The following is a 19,587-nucleotide window of genomic DNA, read 5'->3' as shown; positions in this document are numbered from 1 at the left end:
CAACGAAATGACTCAGCTTTACTTTTTGTTGTTAGTAAAGGTACGCTGCATTTGTGAAAGAAGGAATTCTGAACTCTGGATAAAGCAGTGGAACCAAGAACCATAACCTGCTTGGCAGTTTATTCTGCATACTTTGCATATATTAATACTAGGAAACAGATTTATGTGGAGGCCACATGTTCTTGTTCTCAATGTGCGATTGCTACAGTAACAGTGGAAGGAACATGGCGGCTGTTATACAACCACCTGAAGAACGTCAACACTCTTCGGGACTTTGGGCTGAGAGCCGTCCGACTTTCTGCGAGCTTTTTTCTCTGCCCCGCCCGCTTTCTCCTGGCACTCCGATTGGCCGCTCTGCTGGTGGCCGAATTCAAAGCTGATCCTGAGCTCTCCCATCTGACAGCGAGGCAGAACGTCGGGGATCCACTCGATCACAAAGGGGCTGGACTCCTTCTGGTCCCCAGAACTCGGTCCTGCCGCGGAACAAAACAAGCGAAGTAGGAAAAAGAAAAAAAAAAACAACTAGCAGAGCTACAACTTTTTTTTCTGTCAGGGGTTTTAAAATAAAATGTAAGATCATTTTAAAAAAGGGAAACTGACGTACCGACTTTGAGGAAAGTGCGGTGCTCCATCGGTCGTATGGTCGGCGGACGCTCCGTTCTGTATCCGTCTAATGACTCTGGCTCAGGCGGCAGCTCAGGGAGGTGAAAGCGAGAGTAGGAGCCGTCCAGATTCTTTACAAAACTCTGAGTGACCTCCAGTGGCAGCTGGTGGACCAAGTGTTTGATCACAAAACCAACAGACACGTTGCACGTTATTGTTTACATTCGGAAATTTCATCCATGCACACAACGCTGGACGGCAAAAATACGATCCCTTTACATGACATCCAGTAGAACAATTCTGTTAGCAAAATGAAACCTGGAGATGCAAGGATTATTAATTTACCCCTGTGCGCCACAACAAAGGGAAAAATAACGCAGAAAAACCACTGAAGAAAAACTCAAAATCACTCCTGTTCTGTTTTCTCGCTCTGTGTCGGCTACGCTACACCCATTGCCAGAGCAACTGACTGACAACAGCTTACGTTCAAGGATATTAGGACTCAACTCCAAAAGGAGTCAAACACTGCCCACATAAAGAACAGAACATTCAGTCGGTTACAGTATTACGTTCTCAGGCTTGATTTCTGTTTTGTAATTATTATTAATAGCAAAAATATTGTGATGACCTGATTAGTTAATTTAAACACCTGCTCTGCTGATGAGATGTCAGAGAGTTGGTGTGTGGGTTGCCTTTTTTTTCGTAACTGAACTGAAACGCACCGAATTCTGCAGCACATCTACATTAAGGTTGTCATAGTCAAGCTAGCATAACTGATTTACTTTCTTCTCCCTCTCTATTTTATTTTTATGAAAACTTTTTACTGACCTTGAATATAGTTGTCAAGAGTTGACAATTAGTAGCAAAGCACCGCGTTCCTATGTCTTTCATAGTATATTTAGGATTTAGCGCATTATATTGACAACATGACAGCTAACACCAGGGATCTTACACTTATGTCACATTGCAATGTGATTCTAGGCTGGTCAAAATCAGCTCCAACACTTTGCCGTAAGGATGGGTTTTGAGATCTGATTTTGTTATTCAAGCCACAAAAACTCAACTTATAATCACGCTCCAAGCAAAATATTTGCGATAACATAATATATTATCTGTTCCAGAAGGAGGTTATCTCCTTCCTGAGCCTCAGGATTTTACCTCCGGAGTGTCAAAAATGTGTTTGACGTGTAGCAGATTGGTGAAGTGCCAGGTGTACTTGGAGAAGGAGCCCAGAGGAAGTCCGTCGTTCTTCACAAATGCTGACAGAAACAGAAGAAATGTCTTCACACAAGTTGAGCTTTTGAAAAGTATTGTGGACATTTTTGTTCAAACACTGACCTGTTGTGAGGTTGGGCAGTCTTCTCTTCTTAGATCCCAGCAACAGACGCTGCTGGAGGGCGTTGAAGAACTCCTGGGGGATGTGGTAGACCAATGGCTGGGGTTTCCCTGACACCAAGAAACAAAATTAACGTTTAAGTGATAGCTAAAACCAAAAGTTTTGAAAAAGTGTAAGTTTTCCCTTTGTTTACTCCAAATAGATTATATTGATAAATTCTAGGCAGTAAAAATCCAACTTTCAGAATAAAATACTTCTCTGTTGTAAGAAAAATAGCTTAAATTGCCTGTTAACTGCTTGCTTGCACTGCCCTCTAGTGGATAAAAGAGTGAACTACATTGGGCTAAACCAGCAACGTAGATGTAAAGGGGAAAAAAGTCGTTATTTTCATACAATTGTGATATTAGTGCCATTAATTATTGTTGATCATGTTTATTTCCTGTTAATTTTTAAAGCCTCAATGATTAGTGAGATTTTATATGACAGATCAGTACTGAGACAACATTGTGACAAAGAAGGAAAATTGCACATTTTGAACAGAGCTGAAGAAATGCAGCTGATCTGATGATCTGAAATAAAATTTGTTGCAGGCAATTGGCTTCAGAAGTCAGCTGACTAGTAAATCCAGCTGTTGTGTTACTTGTTAGAGAACATTAGGGAACAAGCAGCACTGTGAAGGTTATACATGTATCCCAACATGCATAACATAGACCACAATGTTCAGACTATTAACTGTAAAAAGTAAAAAGCATCAAGAATTTTTATTATACTTCACAATCATACACTTCTTTCTGTTGGTTAGTCACACAAACTTAACCAAATTCAAGGGATATGAATACCCAGTCATCCAACTAGGGGTGGGGGCTTAAAGTATTATCACCATATTTTTTGGTACTAATGTGACAACAATAAAAGTGACAATACGAATTTTTTATTACTTATTTTTAGATAACTGTATGGTTTTGACTTTATGACATAGCCCAACAAAAATAAATTCTGCTCTTGAAAAATTTGTAGTGTGCTTCTTTAGGACAACAGTCACAGAAAGAAGTTTGATTTGTATCACTACAGTAACTGGATTTAATCATATTTTCAATTTTACTGATATTTATTGAGAATCCCAATGAAAAACAGTGGAGAAAATAGTAAAACTAACAATACGGACCATTTGGGTTTTCTTAAACAGGAATGTATCTTGATAATGATAACTCAAAATTCTTATCACAATAAATGAGAAGCAATACGATAACTAGCTCCAACGTCCAATGCCTTGCTAAATATGAAAGGACTTTAATGCTAAGGTTACCGTCAAACTGGTAATGCATCGTCTGATGGATCCTCTCGGTCACGCTGGCTAGCCACTGCTGGAAGCCCATCGTCACTGAGAGCTCGTCCACAACCTGAGCGCTGCCTGAGGAGAACCCACACAGTTCACTGAAAACCCACACAGTTCACATGTGCAACACAGTATCTCCGGATTAGCGGAGAAAATTAAAGAGATGAACAGCAAAGAGTAAGACGAAGACAGGCAGCAAAAAAAACATGGGCTCAGAGGTGAGACAGGCAGCACCTGCAGCCTTCAGCCCACCAGTGGTTTTCCTCTGACCAGCTTTCCTCAGAGCGGAGGCCGGGGCGCCTTCTTTCCCCGCCGCTGGGAGGAGCGTCGCAGTGATGGAGGTAAAAAAAACAGGTTGGGAAGAGGAGGAATACAGAAAGAGAAGGCAGCACAGTGGGAAGGTTCAGACTGATGTTAATAAGGGAGAGCGAAGCATTTTGTGCGAGATCAGGAAGTGTTCTGAACGGCTACCGGAGGCCGACTCATCCAAACGCTGCTTCTTCACTTTGTGGTGGGAGTTGTTGGGTTCGGCCTGCTGCAGGGGTTTTTCACCGGCAGCGTTCTGCTGCACAACTGAGGAGAAAACACAAAACACGTTGAAAATCAGCTGTCATTTTATCTCTGGCTCTTTTGAAATCTTTAAATTACAACAGCAACTATGCCTTTCGCAATAATCAATTAATCGAATAATAAGTTAAACTGAGGTCAATATTTTCCATTCTGATGAATAAAATGTTTTGAAGGGAAATTTTGCTTAAAGATATCATATTCCATTTAATTTATGGTTTGGTAGCTTCCACTTTATTGATTGTTTTTTTTCTGTTTTGTTATTTAAAACATCTTCCAGTTCCAGTGTTAAATATTCCTTACAAAATCAAAGTTTATCAATCTTTGAGAGCAAACTTGCATTATTATGCCATTATCAATATATTACTTGAAAATGGTCTCAAAGACACAATATCATCGTGTATCGCAATACTTTCTGGGACAAAACGTGTATTTTAAGTTGTGTGTTATTTTTATTTCCTTTTTGTTTATTGCTTTTGATTGCCATGTTTTATTCTGGATATTTAAAATGTCTTCCAGTGCCAATGTGGGATATTCTGTACAAAAGTAAACTTTTTTAGTTTTTGAGAGGGCAAGTTTGCATTATTATGCCATTATCCACGTTTTACTTGAAAATCATTTCAAATGGACAATGTTATTGTTTATCGCAATAATTTCTGGGGGAATTTATCATCAGCAAAAGTTGTTATAGTGAGAGTATTAACTGCAATTAATCAGGTCTGACTTAAAACATGTGACACTTAGATTATTGATATGATGCTCATCAGATCTACACCAAACACAGATTTTTATATTTATACATCTTTGATCATTTTATTCTGTTAGTCAAAGTATAAAATGAGGTTTTTGAGTCATTTGTATATCATGACTAAAAAAGGTCCAGTTTTGAACCCCACAGGTCTGTAGAAAACTCTAAGAAGGTTCCAATGCCACAAATCCAGCAGGCCCTGTTTATTTGTTCTGAGCATCTAACTGTGGGCTCTGCATCTCAGCAAGTTTGAGATGTGGTAATTCAAAGATGAAATGTAAAATTTTACATAAAAGGATCCTATTTATTCCGTAGAATTTTAGATAACCTCACCTGAGGAATAGTTGACGAAAGCCGCAAACTCTGCCGCCAGCTTGTCGTTGCTCGAGAAGGCGCACACGCAGGCGTAGAAGTGAAGGCAGGGCTGGGAAGCGGCCGGGAGAGAGCCAGCTCCATCCGCGCCATGTTTCATCCTTCCTGCGCTGAGCTGGCAGCTACAGTGAAACACGCTCCTGTTGTTCTTCTGCGTTTCTATCTGGGCCACCGTCAGGTGCAGCAGGCCCAGAGGGTGCTGCGAGTCCGTGTGGCACTTCACCACCAGGGTGTCTTTAGAAACCCGCTGCACCAGAGGCCCGGGGGACTCGGTGGCCAGCCGCCACAGCTCCTCCCTGGCTTGGATGGAAGCCTGTAAGGCCTCCAGGACGGAGCTCTTAAAGGTGAGCGGCGTGGCGCGGCTCCGGCAGTCTATGGCCTGCTTAATGTGAACGCAGAGGCTGTCGGAGGACGGCTCCGTCGACGCCGAGTCTGGCTCGCGCTTGCTTGACCTCTCGCCCTGCCTGCACGAGGGCAGGAAGCAGCGGCCCAGGTTGATGCGCGTGAGCAGGGTGGCTCCATCCCCGGTCGCTATGGCTGTGTCTGTGGGAACCAGCTCCACGAAGCCCCACTGCATGGCTCCTCTACTTCTGTGGCACACCGAAAACACCTGCGCACCTCCGCCTCCTGCTTCCTGCTCCTTCCCGAAACTCTCCTCCTCGCTGTCGGTTATAACCCTCACCACCTCCACTGCGCCTTTCTTGCCGCTTTTGCAGCCCGCCGAGGCATCTCTGAGGGTCACGCCGCAGGCTTTGTTCTTGCAGCTGAGCCCACGGGTGCCGTTGTAGACCCCGCACTGAGGGCATTTGCGGATGCCCCGCAGGGTAGCCCTACCCAGGTTGGAGAGAAAGGCGGGAGTTGTGGTCGTGGACCTCCTGCTTTCTCGCTGCTTTGCAGCTAAGCTGGACTGGGTGACGGGAGTTTGAGGGGAGGCCGATGAGGAGGACACGATGACTTCACTGTCCATTTCAGGGGTTTAAAATAAAGACTTCAGCTAAACAAGCCTTGAAAAAGAGAGACAGAAAAAACTTTCAGGTTGAGAAATTAATTAAATAGGACTATAATGCTATATTAGCCGGATCCACTTTAAAGCTACAAGCCAAACTACAAGTGATCAGATAAAACTTTTCCACTTCCGATACATACTGATATTGCAGATTTTAGTAATGGCCAATACCGATATTGAGCCAATATGATATCAGGACGTATCATGCGCACATTTATTTTGTAGAGTGGGACGTCACAAAAGGCTTGATCTAGTGATAATACCCAGGGAACAATACTCAATTGCTACGACAACTGCCCAATTTATTGTTAACCAATGGGTCAGTGTGTGGAAGATAAGCGCTGCTGAATAGAAACGCTGGAGCAGAGAATCCCTCCATCAGCATCCTCAGATCAGAGATTTTAGATGTAGCTTGATGTAATCCAATACTCATTTTTTGGTTGGAATTGGACCAATTTCCGATATCAATATCAGATAAGGACCTCCCCTAAACCAAACATTTCTTTAAAATCAAACCCACCTTAGCTAGTTTGTCAGTTCAACAACAAAATGTCCATCCAATGTCATCCATTTTGAAAGCTCTATCTGTAGAAAAGCAACCAAGAAGAACGTCTTGTCAAACTTACCTTTTATAGTAATTTGGTGTCAAGGTGGAGCATAAAAAGTTTAACCTCTTGCATCTCAAGAGCTTTATAATCTATATAAAAATGAAGCAAAAATCTCTCCTCTGCCATAGTATTCACCAATTCAAGTTAATTCCAGAATCTCTTGTGATGTCATCAAGCGTCACAGAGAAAAGTTTTAATCTTAACTGTGCTTTTTAAAAACTTAGTACCATCAACAAATCATTAAATGGTGACACATAATTCATTGTCCAGTTGCGTTTTTTCTGGGGGACTGAGAGTTAGTGGGGGGCAAAAACCCATACACCACTGCATACTATCTTTAATACCAAACTTGTAATAAAAGAACACTGCCTCATTGATCTTACATCAGTTCAAATGTTTCTAAGTGCTTCAAATGTAACAAGCATGTGCAGAATTGCTACACAGAATCTTTTGTACCATACAATCTAGCCTATTTCTCTATGAATATTTTAAAAGCAAATGCTCGAACTACCTCTAATCAGCCTCTGGTCAAATTCTGCTTCACTCTGGCCTCCTAAATCGTCTCGACCGTCGCCATTCCTCCTTACATCCAGATACCCGCATTGCGCCTGTAACGGACCTCCCCATTGGCTGGTGGATATCACGTGGAGAACAGACAGGGGGACGTGCGCTTCTGAAGCGAGGAATCACGGTATATGTAGTTGATTTAAACCGCGAGCAGGATAAACGAGCTCCTGGGGGTTGTGTTACGTGCTTTTCTTTTGAGTAATATCCTGTTTTGATATGTTTTTAAGTCACGTCCATAGACGGTTTCCAACTTTCTTCACGGGTCGTCGCATATAAATGCGACAAAATGCTGAAACCTACCTGCAGTATGAAAATGGTAGCCGAAACTATTCAACTTTTAGCCAACCTGATCACATTATCACCGTTTTATATTTGTAATATCGCCAATGACCAATATTGTATTCTAAAATTAGCTGGTCCAATATTTAGTAAGACATTATCTGTATTAAAAATTCAAATTATTCTGCCCATGCAAGCACTCCTGACAATTAAAATACGGTATTAACCTGGTTGTAGAATGTTTTTGGACAGAAGATTCAAAAGCTTATTCTACAGTCACTTATTAAACAAAATTAAGCCAAATTGGGGAGGGAAAAAATCAGCTCGGTGTCGTCAAGCTAATGCTATTAACTGATCACCTGCTACAATAATGAAGTCCTTAAAAGTATGTTTTTCACTTTGCTAACAAAAAAAGAATATTTTTTCTTTGTTTAGCAAGGACCTTAAATAATCAGTGGTTACCATTCATCTACAGTCAAATTTCTAAGCTCTTAATGCCACAAATCTTAAAGGATGAAACATCATCTGCTGGAAAACATTTGAGACATCCCAGCAAACTCATCATAAGGCCAGACGGTGAAGCAGTCAGAAAAATTAACAAACCCAAGAGCTCCATCTCAGACACCCTAGGCCTCACTTGGAAAGCTAAATGTTAATAATGACCATATTAACTTACAGACGTATGACCACTCTGGTATAGTTGCCAGGAGAAAACCTGCCCTCTGAAAAAAATAGACTTTAGTTTGCAAAATCACATCTGATGGAACCAAGAGAACAGAGACTTTTTGAACATTGTGCTTTGTGCATATGAGGCTAGAGAAGTTTGGTGAAATAACATATTGTCACAAACATCTCAAATCGGCTGTCAAGCATGGAGGTGGGGTTGTGATGGTCTGGGCCTGTTTAGCAGTCACTGTGGTCCATTTATTCTGCTGTATAATGAAATATTTTAGAATCTGTTGACAGCTCAAAGTTGGCCGGAACTGGATACAGCAGAACAAAAAAAAAAAAAAAAAAAAAAGGGGGAGAAAGTCTGTGACTTTAAGACTCAGTCAGAATAAATTAGCTAAAACTATTTCTGATCTAGGTTTTTAAACAGACTGAATTGTAGGTTGTGGGGAAAAAACACCCTTTGATTCAGAATAATCAGCTTAAAGCACTTTTTGACTAAAATTGCAGAGACCATTGCCTATCTCAGAACAGTTTCTTCTTCTTCACTCCAAAACGCCTTTAAACAATGAAACAAAAATCTCGTTTTTCATAAAATGAGGAGAGGCGAGTTCACCAAAACAGCTCGAGGCACCAAGTAGATCTGCAACAGTTGTCACTATATGATGAAGTTTCCATTTAAGTCTGGAATACTTTTCAGTGGCCACTTACACTGCTATGAGCCTTTAAAAAAAAAAACAGAAAAAAAACCCAGCACATCTGAAGATTCAACCCTCAATTGTACAGTTAAAAAACTTTTTTCAAACATTGTTTCCAGGGAAACTAGCTGCAAATTGCAAACAAGCGCTCGATTTGATCAAGTCATTTCCAAAGATGAGAAGTAAACGGTGTAAATGTGAGCTGTTATAAACATCAGCTTTTGTTTTTTGTTTTTTTTAATGGAACAAAGCAAAAACACAAACCATATCACTGATGTATGAACAGAACCCATCTTCTCAAAAACGTAGGCTGAAAACATTCATAGGCACCGCCTACTCTCTTATTTTTATTTATTTTTTTGGTTAAATTAAAAGTAACTGAACTTGATAAGGCAACAAAATGGATTTTCCAAATCTACGGACATGACTGTAGACAAGCTGCAAAAGTCTTGAGCGCTAGAAGTAGGTTTCGGAATCTATAAAAACAATCACTACAATGGTGTAAAACAATAATTTAAATTATAAAGTTTTTTTTTTCTTTTTTGTTCGTTTTTTTTTTTTTCCTTTAAGTTTAATCTAAAGACTTCTGCATTACATAGCAATGCCGCTTGTCCTCCAGTCTGCTGGACGAGTGAAATGTTGCTCTGCTTCTATCAGCACTGGACAGAGATGCTACTTTCAAACAGGCGCCGGGATCGGTTTCCCCCAACCAGGAGCAAGCACGCATTCTCGTTGAACATGTCTTTATACAGCTTTAGTACAATTAAACAGACTGTTTGGCTATTTACATAACAGGCTTCCAAATAAAAACCGCAGAAAAAGTGGAATGCAAAAAAAAAAAAAAAAAAAGAGAAAGAAATAAAATTTAGAGTACTTCAAATTTTGTGGAAGGATAACTAAGTTTTGTGCAATCTTTGTCTGCCTGTACGTAAGATAAGAGTGGCAGTAATCCCTGCAATTGTTTAGAGATATATACGAATTAAAAAAAAAAAAAAATTCAGGTCGACAGCCACTTAATGACGTCCAAACGTAAAAAGGATCTCGCGCGTACATGATTTCCTCAGTTTCCTCAGTCCTGAAATTAAACACAAAAGGCGAAAGCTCTTTATACAATGTCAGCATTTAACGTTGCCCGGAAAAAAAAAAAAAAAAAAAAATCTTTCTCAAGCAGTTTTGTAGCAAACCACCCCCGTCACAATAAAAAAGAAACAAACAGACAAACAAAAATAAACAATACAATGGCATAGTCCCTTCTGGGTTTTTGGGGGGTAGATGACAGCGACAGTCTTGGTGAGTAAAAGCGTCAGTTCATGCACACACACACACACGCACGCGCACACACACATACACACACTTCTTTATCCACAAATGAGTTCCTCCGTCTGTTCCGTCCGTTTAGGTCCGGTCCGGTCCAGGATATGGCATGAAGAAGCTCTGTCGTTTGTTTGCAGCTTTTTGTTGTGACCAGTTTCCTTCCCAACCTGCTGACTTCCATTGTTCATTAGAATAAACTAGAGCACACCCTGAGAACTCACTCAGGACTGCTGCGTCACTACGGCAACGAGTGGACAGGGCGACGACGTCGAGGTCGGCGGCGCTTTAACGGAGAGAAAAAAGGAACAGCTCTTTGTCGGTATGTGGAGCGGCTGTGTTTGCAATACTGTAGGTTACCGAGCACCGCGCCGCGCCACGCCTCGCCGCCTTCCCCTCTATGGATGATTGTTAAATAGTGATATAAAATTCTGCCCTTGATCTTTGGCTTTCAGGGGCTGAGGACATAGAAAGGTTTCCTTTAATTCATGTAACACTTGCTTTCTTTGAACTAAACTCTCTCTGCTAGAAATATAATAAACAGATAAATGTTAAATTTGCATTTGGCCATGAACACACCAAACAATAAAAACCAGAGGGGCGGAGGGGGGTCCAGGAATGCAATGTGCATTAGCGGTGGCTTTATCAGTGTTTAACGTGTGTACAGTCATGTTTCAACCTGCTAATTTGGGCAGTGGGTGAGGCTTTGGGCTGGTTTAAAAAAAAAAAAAAAAAGAAAAAGAAAATGGCAGACCAGCTTCACTAGAAGTAATTTTTGTGGTGTGACAGTCAGAGCACGTCTGATGCGCTCCTTCCTTCCCCCAGCAGAGTGTAATCCTGGTGTCCTTGGGCGCTAAGAGAGGGTGGGAGGGGGGAGGGGGGTCTGTGATCAGTGGGTGGGGTATCCAGTGGTGCTCATGCCTGCCTGGTTGGTTAGCATTGTCCCGTTGACTCCCTGCCCAGGCTCCACCATGCCCCCATTGCTCACGGCGCCCACGCCCGTCCATCCAGCTCCAGCATGTAAATGACTACAACAGGAAACAAAAGTTATAAAACGGGGGTTGAACGTTTTACTAAAAATAAAACAAAAATCACAGAAATGTGGGTTTCCTTCCCCAGAGCAAAGCAGTGTTGCAGCACAACAGACTGAAAATACTCTGGCATTTCAGATGCATATAAACTAGAGATCAAACACGCATTAAGTGTTAATTATGGACAAGAATCCAAATCTGATGCTTTTATTTTGAAGGAAAAGGCTGTCCTTTTCTTTGACAGAAAAGCACACCAAAAGTAACAGCAAAAACTCTAAAATCCAGAGCTTTTATTGGTAAATTTTACAGGGCAACTAATAAGTTAAAAGCCTTAATAGTTGCCCTCTCTCTCTCTGCAAGCTGTGAGGCTAAGAGCCAAGTTATCTGGAATCTCTCCTTGGTAAAATTAGCAGCGCCCGAACTTGGAGTACGCTCAGACATTCTTCATTGCAGTACTGGAGTATCACAAGGTACTGCGTCTTCAAAGGCCACAGCAGAACAAGATGTAGGTGACTTCTTTTTTTTTAACATCTTTTATATAACCTGTCACTTTAAAGAGTATAAACTATTAGACTTTCGCAGTGAGTTTCATGATAAACCCACAGAAATTAAGTAACTAGGTAAGTAAGTAAACCTTATTTAGATAGCACCTTTTTGCAGATGGAAAACCACAAAGTGTTTTGCCAAATGCAAGACATAAAACCACACAAGATCAGTATATGTGGCAATAAACATGAACAAATGTGTTTTCAGCTGCTTCTTTAAGGCAGTCAGTGTAGCTTCTTCTGAGCAGGTCATTTTGATCGTTAAAATGTTTCCACTCACTTGTAGCCCTGCTGATCCCAGGTCTGTCCGTAGACGCTGTAGCTTGGCACCTGCCATCCGTTGGGCACATACTGACCGATCTGTTGCGTGTTGCTGTACCACTGGCCCCACTGGTTGTAGGGTTGGGCTGCAAAGCTCAGCGTGTTCTGCTGAAGTACAGATAGATTGTTTGAGGAGAAAAATAACATCAAAACCAACAGAAGCTGTGTTTTGTTTTTTTAAAGGAAAATAAAGATTGGTCCTACCTGTGCCATCTGTACCTGCTGTATGGGGGCTTGTGCAATGTCTGTCGTTTCTTTCCCCCAGTAGCACTTTACTATGTTGCCCTCTATGGAGGTGCCGTTTACAGAAACTATGGCATGAGCTGCAGCCTCATGGGAGTTAAACCTGTGCAGAGAAAAGAACTGAGACATTATGTACGACCTGATTTCAAGTTATCCTACTGTATAAGGTTCATCTGACAAGGAGATCATCCTCTGCCTAAGACAGGTGCATCTAAAATTAGGGATGCACTGATCCACTTTTTTCACTTCCGATACCGATATCTGAGGTTTTGTATCACCCAATACCGATCCGATACAGAAAAACAGACATAAATGTACTGAATTAAAACTTTATGCAAAAGTACAGCACACTTAAATATACCATTAGCTTCACAAGCTTGGTAAAAACAGCTTTCGTTTGTTTAGTTGGTGAAATTAGGATTATAACTGCCACAGTAAAATTAAAGAAACTGACAAAAACAATAAGTTGACTAGCTCGGTCAAACATGTAAAAATAAAGTGGATCAAACCTTCTTTCAAATGGTTCAGAAAGAGCAATTAGGAATTCTAAATATAATGTAAAATAAATACAGAATGAAGTCGCTCAGAGCACAAAGCATATTGTCCCTGACACCTGATCTGATTTTTTTTTTAAATATCGGTCCCAATACAGATATCCGAACTGATATCTGTATCGGGACCTATACCGATACAGGAGAAGATTGGTTCTTCTCCATTTAAACATCAGTTTACCTCACAAAGGAGTAGCCTTTTTCTGGGAAAACACGGATCTCCATTATTTGGCCAAAAGGTGAGAAGGTCTGTCTCATTATTTGCTCTGTGAAATAAAACAAAATAAAGTTTTTAAATTGTGCTTCCAAGACTTCACCGTGGTGTCATCAAACAAGTGCTCACCTGTGAGACCTTGTGTGACTCCTCCACAGTAGACTGTGCAGTTACTGAGGCTGGACTGGTTTAACACCTCATCGAAGGAGAGCTGTTTGGTACTGGCTGCTAAAAAATGTATGAAAAAAAATGGAGAAAAACATGACAAATACGAATGATATGACAACACATGAAGAAAGTTCAGAACAGAACGCAGCAAACTAGAAAATAAGAACCAACGAAAATGCAACAACATCTTATTTACATGGAATCGCCACAAACTTACTTTCATTTGTCGTTTTAGGAGCAGGCTTCCTCGTGGCCCAGTTGGTCCTTATCTGCCGTCCTCCTAGCCACTGGCCCCCCATTTGCTGGATGGCGTTCTCTGCATCCTAACCACGCAAACAGAGTTAAAAAAAGAAGCGTTGATTGTACATTGCAGCTGGAGCTCAGAACCAGCAGACAGATCAGTGAAGACACACTCACCCATTTGTTGAAGAAGGAGACAAAACCATAGCCTTTAGATTTACCTGTGGCCATGTCTTTCACAACGCGACAGTCCCTGCATGTAAACACATTCACACACAGTTTGACAAAAACAATTTAATAATAATAATAATAATTATAATGTGTGTTTTACATTAGAAGGTATTAGGAAGTGCTGATAGATTGAAAATGGAGCAGATGAGCACATTCATCAAATTAGGATGCAGCTGAAATTCAAATCCAAAAGTAAGTGTTGACTGAAACTTAAGACAGTAAACACAATTTATAATTTTGCTTTTATTTTAATTGGGGTCACGAACTGGACTCAAGATATTTTCCCCATCGATCCGATTCTCAGATCGGTACCGATATTCAGTTGAACGTTTCTGAAAGAAAAACAACTTTCTTTCAAAGCTTGTGGTTCTTCTTTTGCTTCTGATAGTTTCTCTGTTCCTTTTGATTTGTTCAAAATTACTGAGCACTTTGTGAGCGTGTGCAGCACAAATATTTTGAGGGGAAGAGCGTGGGACGTGCAGCGATGAGGAGACACTTACGATATTTTTCCAAAAGGAGCAAAAGCTGCTTTTATGTCGTCTGTGGTGATTTCTGGACTAAGGTCTCCAACAAAAACATGGAAGTGACCTGAAGACATAAGAAAAGCACAGATTTTTAAAAAATAAAACTGAACATTGTCAAAATACTTATTGGAATACGTTTTAGAATATAAAAATATTTAAGCCAACATCTCGCATATGAACTACACAAATCTCTTGATAGAAAAACTCTACTTTAAACAGTATAGTGTTTTGTAAAAGGAACCACAACCATTGAACTTTTATAGAGTTTTGTCACCTTTAGCATAAAAACTGAAATTCTAGGTGTGTGTGTGTAAATCTATGTTTTGTCCAGACACACAGATGTGCAAGTGAATGATTAATTGTGAGCGTCGTCACATGAGTTACTTACTGCTCGTGTCTTTCTTCTGGCTCGTTGGGGTCGTGGCCCAGTTGACCTTCACCTCCTGCAAGAGACACAAAATGCAAAGAGCAGGGGAAGACAAAAACGTGAGATGAGAGGCGCGCTCCAAAAAGAAGAGGGTTGCTGTTCTCTGATTAGAGGGTGGGGGGGAGTCACACAACCAGCTTTACTTTTGGTTTTATTTTGTGATTGAGAACTGTTGATTAGGACGGCCTCGGAAAAGCCACAGAAATGCTTATAAAACCACCAACACAAACCAATTATCCATGGTTGTCTAATTTTACATATAACCTGCATCAATTAAGACATTGCTATACATAAAAGGGATATTAAAGACTTGTTCAGGCTAGTAATTTGGAGTAAAACTGTAGGAAGTAAGGTCCAAATAACAAGGGACTTACAAACAAGTGATTTTTACGAACTTGTTATACTCCTCAAATGGTCCTTCAATACCTGTTGAGGATAAAATATTTTCAACTCAAAGTATTTTCCTTAAGAATTGCTCTTATGTGGATTCTAAGTGGAAATAAGGTTGCAAAGTACACACAGCATTAAAGATGTAGAGATGTGAGGGGGGCACAGAAGAGCATCGATTAAAATCAGGTCAAAGAAAGTTACATGTCGCATAAGAACACACAGGGGCCACATTTAATTCAATTAATTCAGAAACACAGACAGAATGGAGGATGGAGACAAACAGGACTGTATTCATATTGCATTCATTAACATGTTCTGTTGTACGGAAGCCTAACACGTGTTAACATGACCTTGATAGTACAAAAGCAGAGAAATCAGCTGGTTACCGGGCGATTTTCAGTTTGATTAGCCCCAATCAGTGATTGGACGATTAAAACCCCAATTAGTGGATACAGCAAGCTAAGCTTACCAAGTTACTGCAAACACTCTTTGTGCCAACGCTATGACTGAGTGAATAAAAATAATAATAAAAAAAACCTAAAAATGTGAGAAGCAATCTTAAAGAAAATTGTGGTTTCTGTTACATGGGGTCTGCAGTTGTGAATGAGAAAGCAACGAGACTTTAACAATTAAAAAAGGTAAAAATGTTAAGAGTAATGATTCACGTTTGCTGTAACGTGTAAAAATGGATTCAGAGATGTTTTGGAAATTTAAAGAGTTCAGAGAAAGATCTAAAATGCTTAAGATTGTTAAAAATTTGTAAAATTTAATCTCTGTAGTTGTGTGAAGGACATTCTGACCACTTTACCTCACTTTGCCACTTTCTTCTTCTACTATTCTCCAATTTGGATTATTTGATTTTATTTCAACTGTAAACTTTACGTCTTCTCAATTATTTTCTCTCCACACAGACGTTAAATCTGGTGTGGCATTCTGTTGTGGCTGTGGTACGCTGCCAACAATAGATGTTCACACCGAGCCAGTTGTTGGAGGGTTCCTCCTGCTAAATGGGAGTCTTTGCTCTCCACAGTCGCTACATGCTTGCTTTGTAGGAGGGATTACTGTAGAGCCAACGACAAAGATCGTCTGGCGTCACCACACGTTTGTCCAGGACGAGTGAATGCTGGATTTAACTAGAGACTGAATTTTTTTTAACTAATTTGAATAATAAGCTGGATCAACTTCTAAACTCCTAAACAGAAGATAAGTGGGTGTCGACATGAGCAGAATGGACATTAGTTTTATTACAGAGTTAAAGAGGTGAAGTGGTTTGTAAAAGGTGAGAGGATGAAGTTGAGGAACGAAAAAGTAATTCATTCTTAATTTGACTGTGAGGTTAAAAGTAACATTTCTGGTGATATTTAAAGATGCAAACAGCAGGAATTCATTTGGAAGAAGATTAAGCACAGAAAGCAAAATACACCAATCAATATATCAATGTTAGGATGGGAAAATGATCAAAATCAGAAAGAAAAATACTTTCGCATCAGCATGCGATGCAAACATAGGCTTTTCTATTTCTGACTTTTTTTTCTTGACTTCTTTGTTTGCACACAGTCTGAATACTGTCCTGCAATAAATTGGCTTTAATGAGTTCTACATGATACACATTAAGAAATTAGAGTCTGCACTTAATCTGCAACATAAAATTACAAATATCAGAAGACTAGCTGATGGAAGCTAAACAAGAAAATCATTGATGTGCATTTTTTATAAAAAACAATGAAAACAGGAAAGTTCTCAACAGAGAACTCAAAACGTGACTAAAAATCTTTGATGCTTTCAAAATTTTTGAAACATTCGAAGAAAGAATGATTAAAGTAGCACTCCCGACTCAGACATTTTGTACACAGGGGAATAACATTTAAAAATAAAACTAATCAATAACATTAAGCGGAGCAGGAAAACAGGAAGTGAGACGTATTTTAACGGGATGTTTGTTTAGAACCTTTAACCGGCCTCGCCCTCGGCGGCTCGCTAAGGAGATATGATAGCTTACCTTACCCAGTATTTTCCGACCATTCATGGCTGCGATTGTAGCAGTGGCGTGTCTATGCTCATAGAACTCCACAAAGCAGTATGGATCGTGACCTGCTGTCTGGAGTGGACAAGAGACACAGATTCAACAAAACGTGCTCTGAATTAGACGATATAAATGGGAGGCCGCAGTATTAGCGTGCCGCTGGAAAAGAAAATAGCGTAGCTTCACAGACGTCAGATCGGGTCAGTCGAAGTAAATAACGCCACCAGTGAGACGAAATGAAACAAGGTGAACTCACATCTACTATCATTTTGCAGCTTTTACAAGGCCCAATCTGGCTGAACAATTCCAAGATGAGGGCCTCCGTCACGTCCCGGGACAGATTCCCCACATACCTGCACACGCAAACACAAACAGCACCGAGACAACATGAGGGACTGTTCATGATGATGGTAAACAGAGCTATTGTGGGTGAGGCAGCAGGAAGCGTATACGCGTGTTTCGTCTGGAGCTGAATTCAAATGGAAGGTGGTTGAAGGCTTGGAAAGACATAAGACACAAAAAGCTGTTTAAAAGCCATTTAGCATGTTTTCGCTTTTTTTCCTTCTTATTTCAAATTTTAAGGCTACATTTCTCCTTCGGGATGTTTTATTAAACTGGCGTTGGCGGTGAGCTGCTTTTAGCGATTACCAGGTAGGCTGAACATGTTACAGCCAAGCTCTGGTTTGATTGTGTTGACATTTTAATCTCTGTCTGACTTGGAACGCTCTGGATTTGGAAGATTTCCGGGTAAAAGTTGAGGTGAAGATTTACAAGAGTAGGGTAAAATGTTAAAAATGGTGTTTCAGTCAGTTTATAAATTACACTACAGTGTCATAAATCCCCATCTGCTAACAAGTCTCAAGTATCTGTGTTCACTAAGAAACATAGGACAGAAAGTCTTGACCCAATTATTCCCATTGCATTATGTAGGAACCTGCTGGCAGCAAGATCCTAACACCCAATAGGTCACCGAGCCTGAAAATCCTTTATAAATAATAAACCAATTCTTTTTTAAGATATGTTGTTAAATACATGTATACATATAAAATGCAGAAAAATTGTAAAATACAAAAATCCTTTTAGTGATGTAGTCTATAAGACTTAGTTGATGCTAAAAGTAAAGAAATGTGGTTTTAAAAAATAAATTCCAATTAAAACTAAAATTCTTAGCTTCCAAGAGAAAAAAAAAATCTTTGGGAATTTTGGATAAAAGAAAAAAAATAGCAGTATGAAGAACTGAAATCAACCAAAATATTAAATTTCAACTTTGCCACATCATTTTAGTTTTACTCGCTTTGTTCCAATAAATATACAATTAAACAAATGCATTTAACATTCCTGGTTAAACTTATTTACAAAACAAAGCATTCCTTTGAATAAAGTAATTATTAGAAATGATTTTACTCTACAGAAAATACTCATAATATTTAATGTAGTTTCTGCATGTGCTGCTGATTTTTGATCATTAACCTTGAACTAATTTTTGTTTATCAACCAACTCCACAACCCCAATGAACACTGGTACAGTTTTCAAATTAAACAGTTGGTTTTTTTTTTTTACATAGTTTCTAAAATCAATCTCACTGTGCATTTCTGCTGCAAGCTGCTTACAAACTCATACCGACACATAATCATGCTTATTTTTCGAATAACAAAATTTTTGTTTTTGCACAATTCATCACCAAACACTTCAGAAAAAGACAAAATGCATTTAAGATTGTATGTCTAGGTGGTTTATTGTGTTGAACAGTGTCTACTAAAATAGCACAGGCATTAGGGATGATGTTATAAAACTACTGGCCTGCACAATGACCAACATCACCAATGTACCGTTGTTCGGGAGTGAATGACACAAAATTGTACAGCTTAACGCACATTTACTTACAAAAGAATTTAACTAATGTTTCCATAGCAATACTTTTTTTTTTTTTTCAAAAACCCAAAAGGAATAAGCGCTTCTATTGTACTCGAAGGAAGTAGCTTGATCCAAGTGGTATTTTTTAGGATTTTTCTGGAAGTAGCTAGCTTAGTTATGTGGCTAGCATTAAACGTCTCAAATACAGCAATTGTAAACCTCTGATAAAAATATCCTATTGCCATTGAGATAATAGCTAGACAATGGCAGCTTATAAAGCCAATTCTCGTTCAAAAACCGGTATTATGAGACGTTTCTATTTACATGTACTGCTCAATGTTGTGTGACGAATACAAGCGGTTAGCTAAGAGCAACGCAGTCATACACTTACAGGGTTTTCGGCTGCTCGTCGTCCATTCTGTCTCACTTAGTGGCCGAAAACAAGTCGCGACCTTGTGAGCAAATCCACGACGGTCACAGTCAGGTGTCGGTGACACAGTCAGGATACTTTAATACGAGATGTAGAGGGATTTGACACCGTTGTTAGCTTCGGAGTGAACAATGGGCTGCCGACAAAGATGGCGGAGCGACCGGGGGCCGATTCCAAACACGCATGCGCGACAGTTCAGCCAAAGGCGACTCGGATGCAAATTACAAAATAACACCAACTGGAACATAAAATAACACCAACTGGAACACACACACATATATATATATATATATA

General features: G+C 39.9%; 2 protein-coding genes across 8 annotated transcripts; both read right to left on the bottom strand.

Moving 5' to 3' along the window:
- Window positions 1–80: 80 nt before the first annotated feature.
- On the bottom strand, window positions 81–7,176 carry cunh2orf42 (chromosome unknown C2orf42 homolog). Of its 3 annotated transcripts, none has more exons than XM_014984336.2 (9): window positions 7,088–7,176; window positions 4,924–5,966; window positions 3,747–3,848; window positions 3,510–3,590; window positions 3,246–3,350; window positions 1,942–2,049; window positions 1,762–1,862; window positions 605–767; window positions 81–473 (listed from the first exon to the last, which is right to left on the bottom strand). In XM_014984336.2, exons 2-9 carry the CDS (start codon window positions 5,927–5,929, stop codon window positions 235–237), a joined length of 1,905 nt encoding a protein of 634 aa, XP_014839822.2. In that variant the 5' UTR covers window positions 5,930–5,966; window positions 7,088–7,176; the 3' UTR covers window positions 81–234. The 3 variants fall into 3 exon arrangements, with proteins under 3 accessions (XP_014839822.2, XP_014839819.2, XP_087866918.1); XM_014984333.2 differs by lacking the exon at window positions 7,088–7,176 and adding an exon at window positions 6,595–7,054; XM_088010792.1 differs by lacking the exon at window positions 3,510–3,590.
- A 1,832-nt stretch (window positions 7,177–9,008) lies between these two features.
- On the bottom strand, window positions 9,009–19,476 carry LOC106916205 (cytotoxic granule associated RNA binding protein TIA1). 5 transcript variants are annotated; one of them, XM_014984338.2, is made up of 12 exons: window positions 19,255–19,476; window positions 17,265–17,361; window positions 16,985–17,083; window positions 14,557–14,611; window positions 14,145–14,232; window positions 13,591–13,666; window positions 13,391–13,496; window positions 13,135–13,233; window positions 12,973–13,057; window positions 12,202–12,343; window positions 11,957–12,105; window positions 9,009–11,128 (listed from the first exon to the last, which is right to left on the bottom strand). In XM_014984338.2, exons 1-12 carry the CDS (start codon window positions 19,278–19,280, stop codon window positions 10,990–10,992), a joined length of 1,161 nt encoding a protein of 386 aa, XP_014839824.2. In that variant the 5' UTR covers window positions 19,281–19,476; the 3' UTR covers window positions 9,009–10,989. The 5 variants fall into 5 exon arrangements, with proteins under 5 accessions (XP_014839824.2, XP_014839825.2, XP_014839827.2 ...); XM_014984339.2 differs by having other exon boundaries at window positions 11,957–12,102; XM_014984341.2 differs by having other exon boundaries at window positions 12,217–12,343.
- Window positions 19,477–19,587: the final 111 nt, after the last annotated feature.

The sequence above is a fragment of the Poecilia mexicana genome, unplaced genomic scaffold, assembly GCF_051168715.1.
Source record: "Poecilia mexicana isolate PSO_F unplaced genomic scaffold, ASM5116871v1 scaffold_12, whole genome shotgun sequence".
Taxonomy (NCBI): domain Eukaryota; kingdom Metazoa; phylum Chordata; class Actinopteri; order Cyprinodontiformes; family Poeciliidae; genus Poecilia; species Poecilia mexicana.
The sequence above is the reverse complement of the archived record's forward strand: the minus strand, read 5'-3'. Positions and strand labels throughout refer to the sequence as shown.

Excerpts from the sequence above, each read along its gene's own strand:
- cunh2orf42 (XM_014984336.2), bottom strand. The coding sequence starts at position 5,929 with ATGGACAGTGAAGTCATCGTGTCCTCCTCATCGGCCTCCCCTCAAACT. Across the intron at positions 3,351-3,509 it reads TGGTGGGCTGAAGGCTGCAG|GCAGCGCTCAGGTTGTGGAC; the intron begins GTGCTGCCTGTC and ends GGTTCTCCTCAG. Across the intron at positions 768-1,761 it reads ACATTTTTGACACTCCGGAG|CTGCCACTGGAGGTCACTCA; the intron begins GTAAAATCCTGA and ends TTGGTCCACCAG.
- LOC106916205 (XM_014984338.2), bottom strand. The coding sequence starts at position 19,280 with ATGGACGACGAGCAGCCGAAAACCCT. Across the intron at positions 14,233-14,556 it reads CCAGAAGAAAGACACGAGCA|GTCACTTCCATGTTTTTGTT; the intron begins GTAAGTAACTCA and ends TTATGTCTTCAG. Across the intron at positions 13,497-13,590 it reads TCTCCTTCTTCAACAAATGG|GATGCAGAGAACGCCATCCA; the intron begins GTGAGTGTGTCT and ends TTGCGTGGTTAG.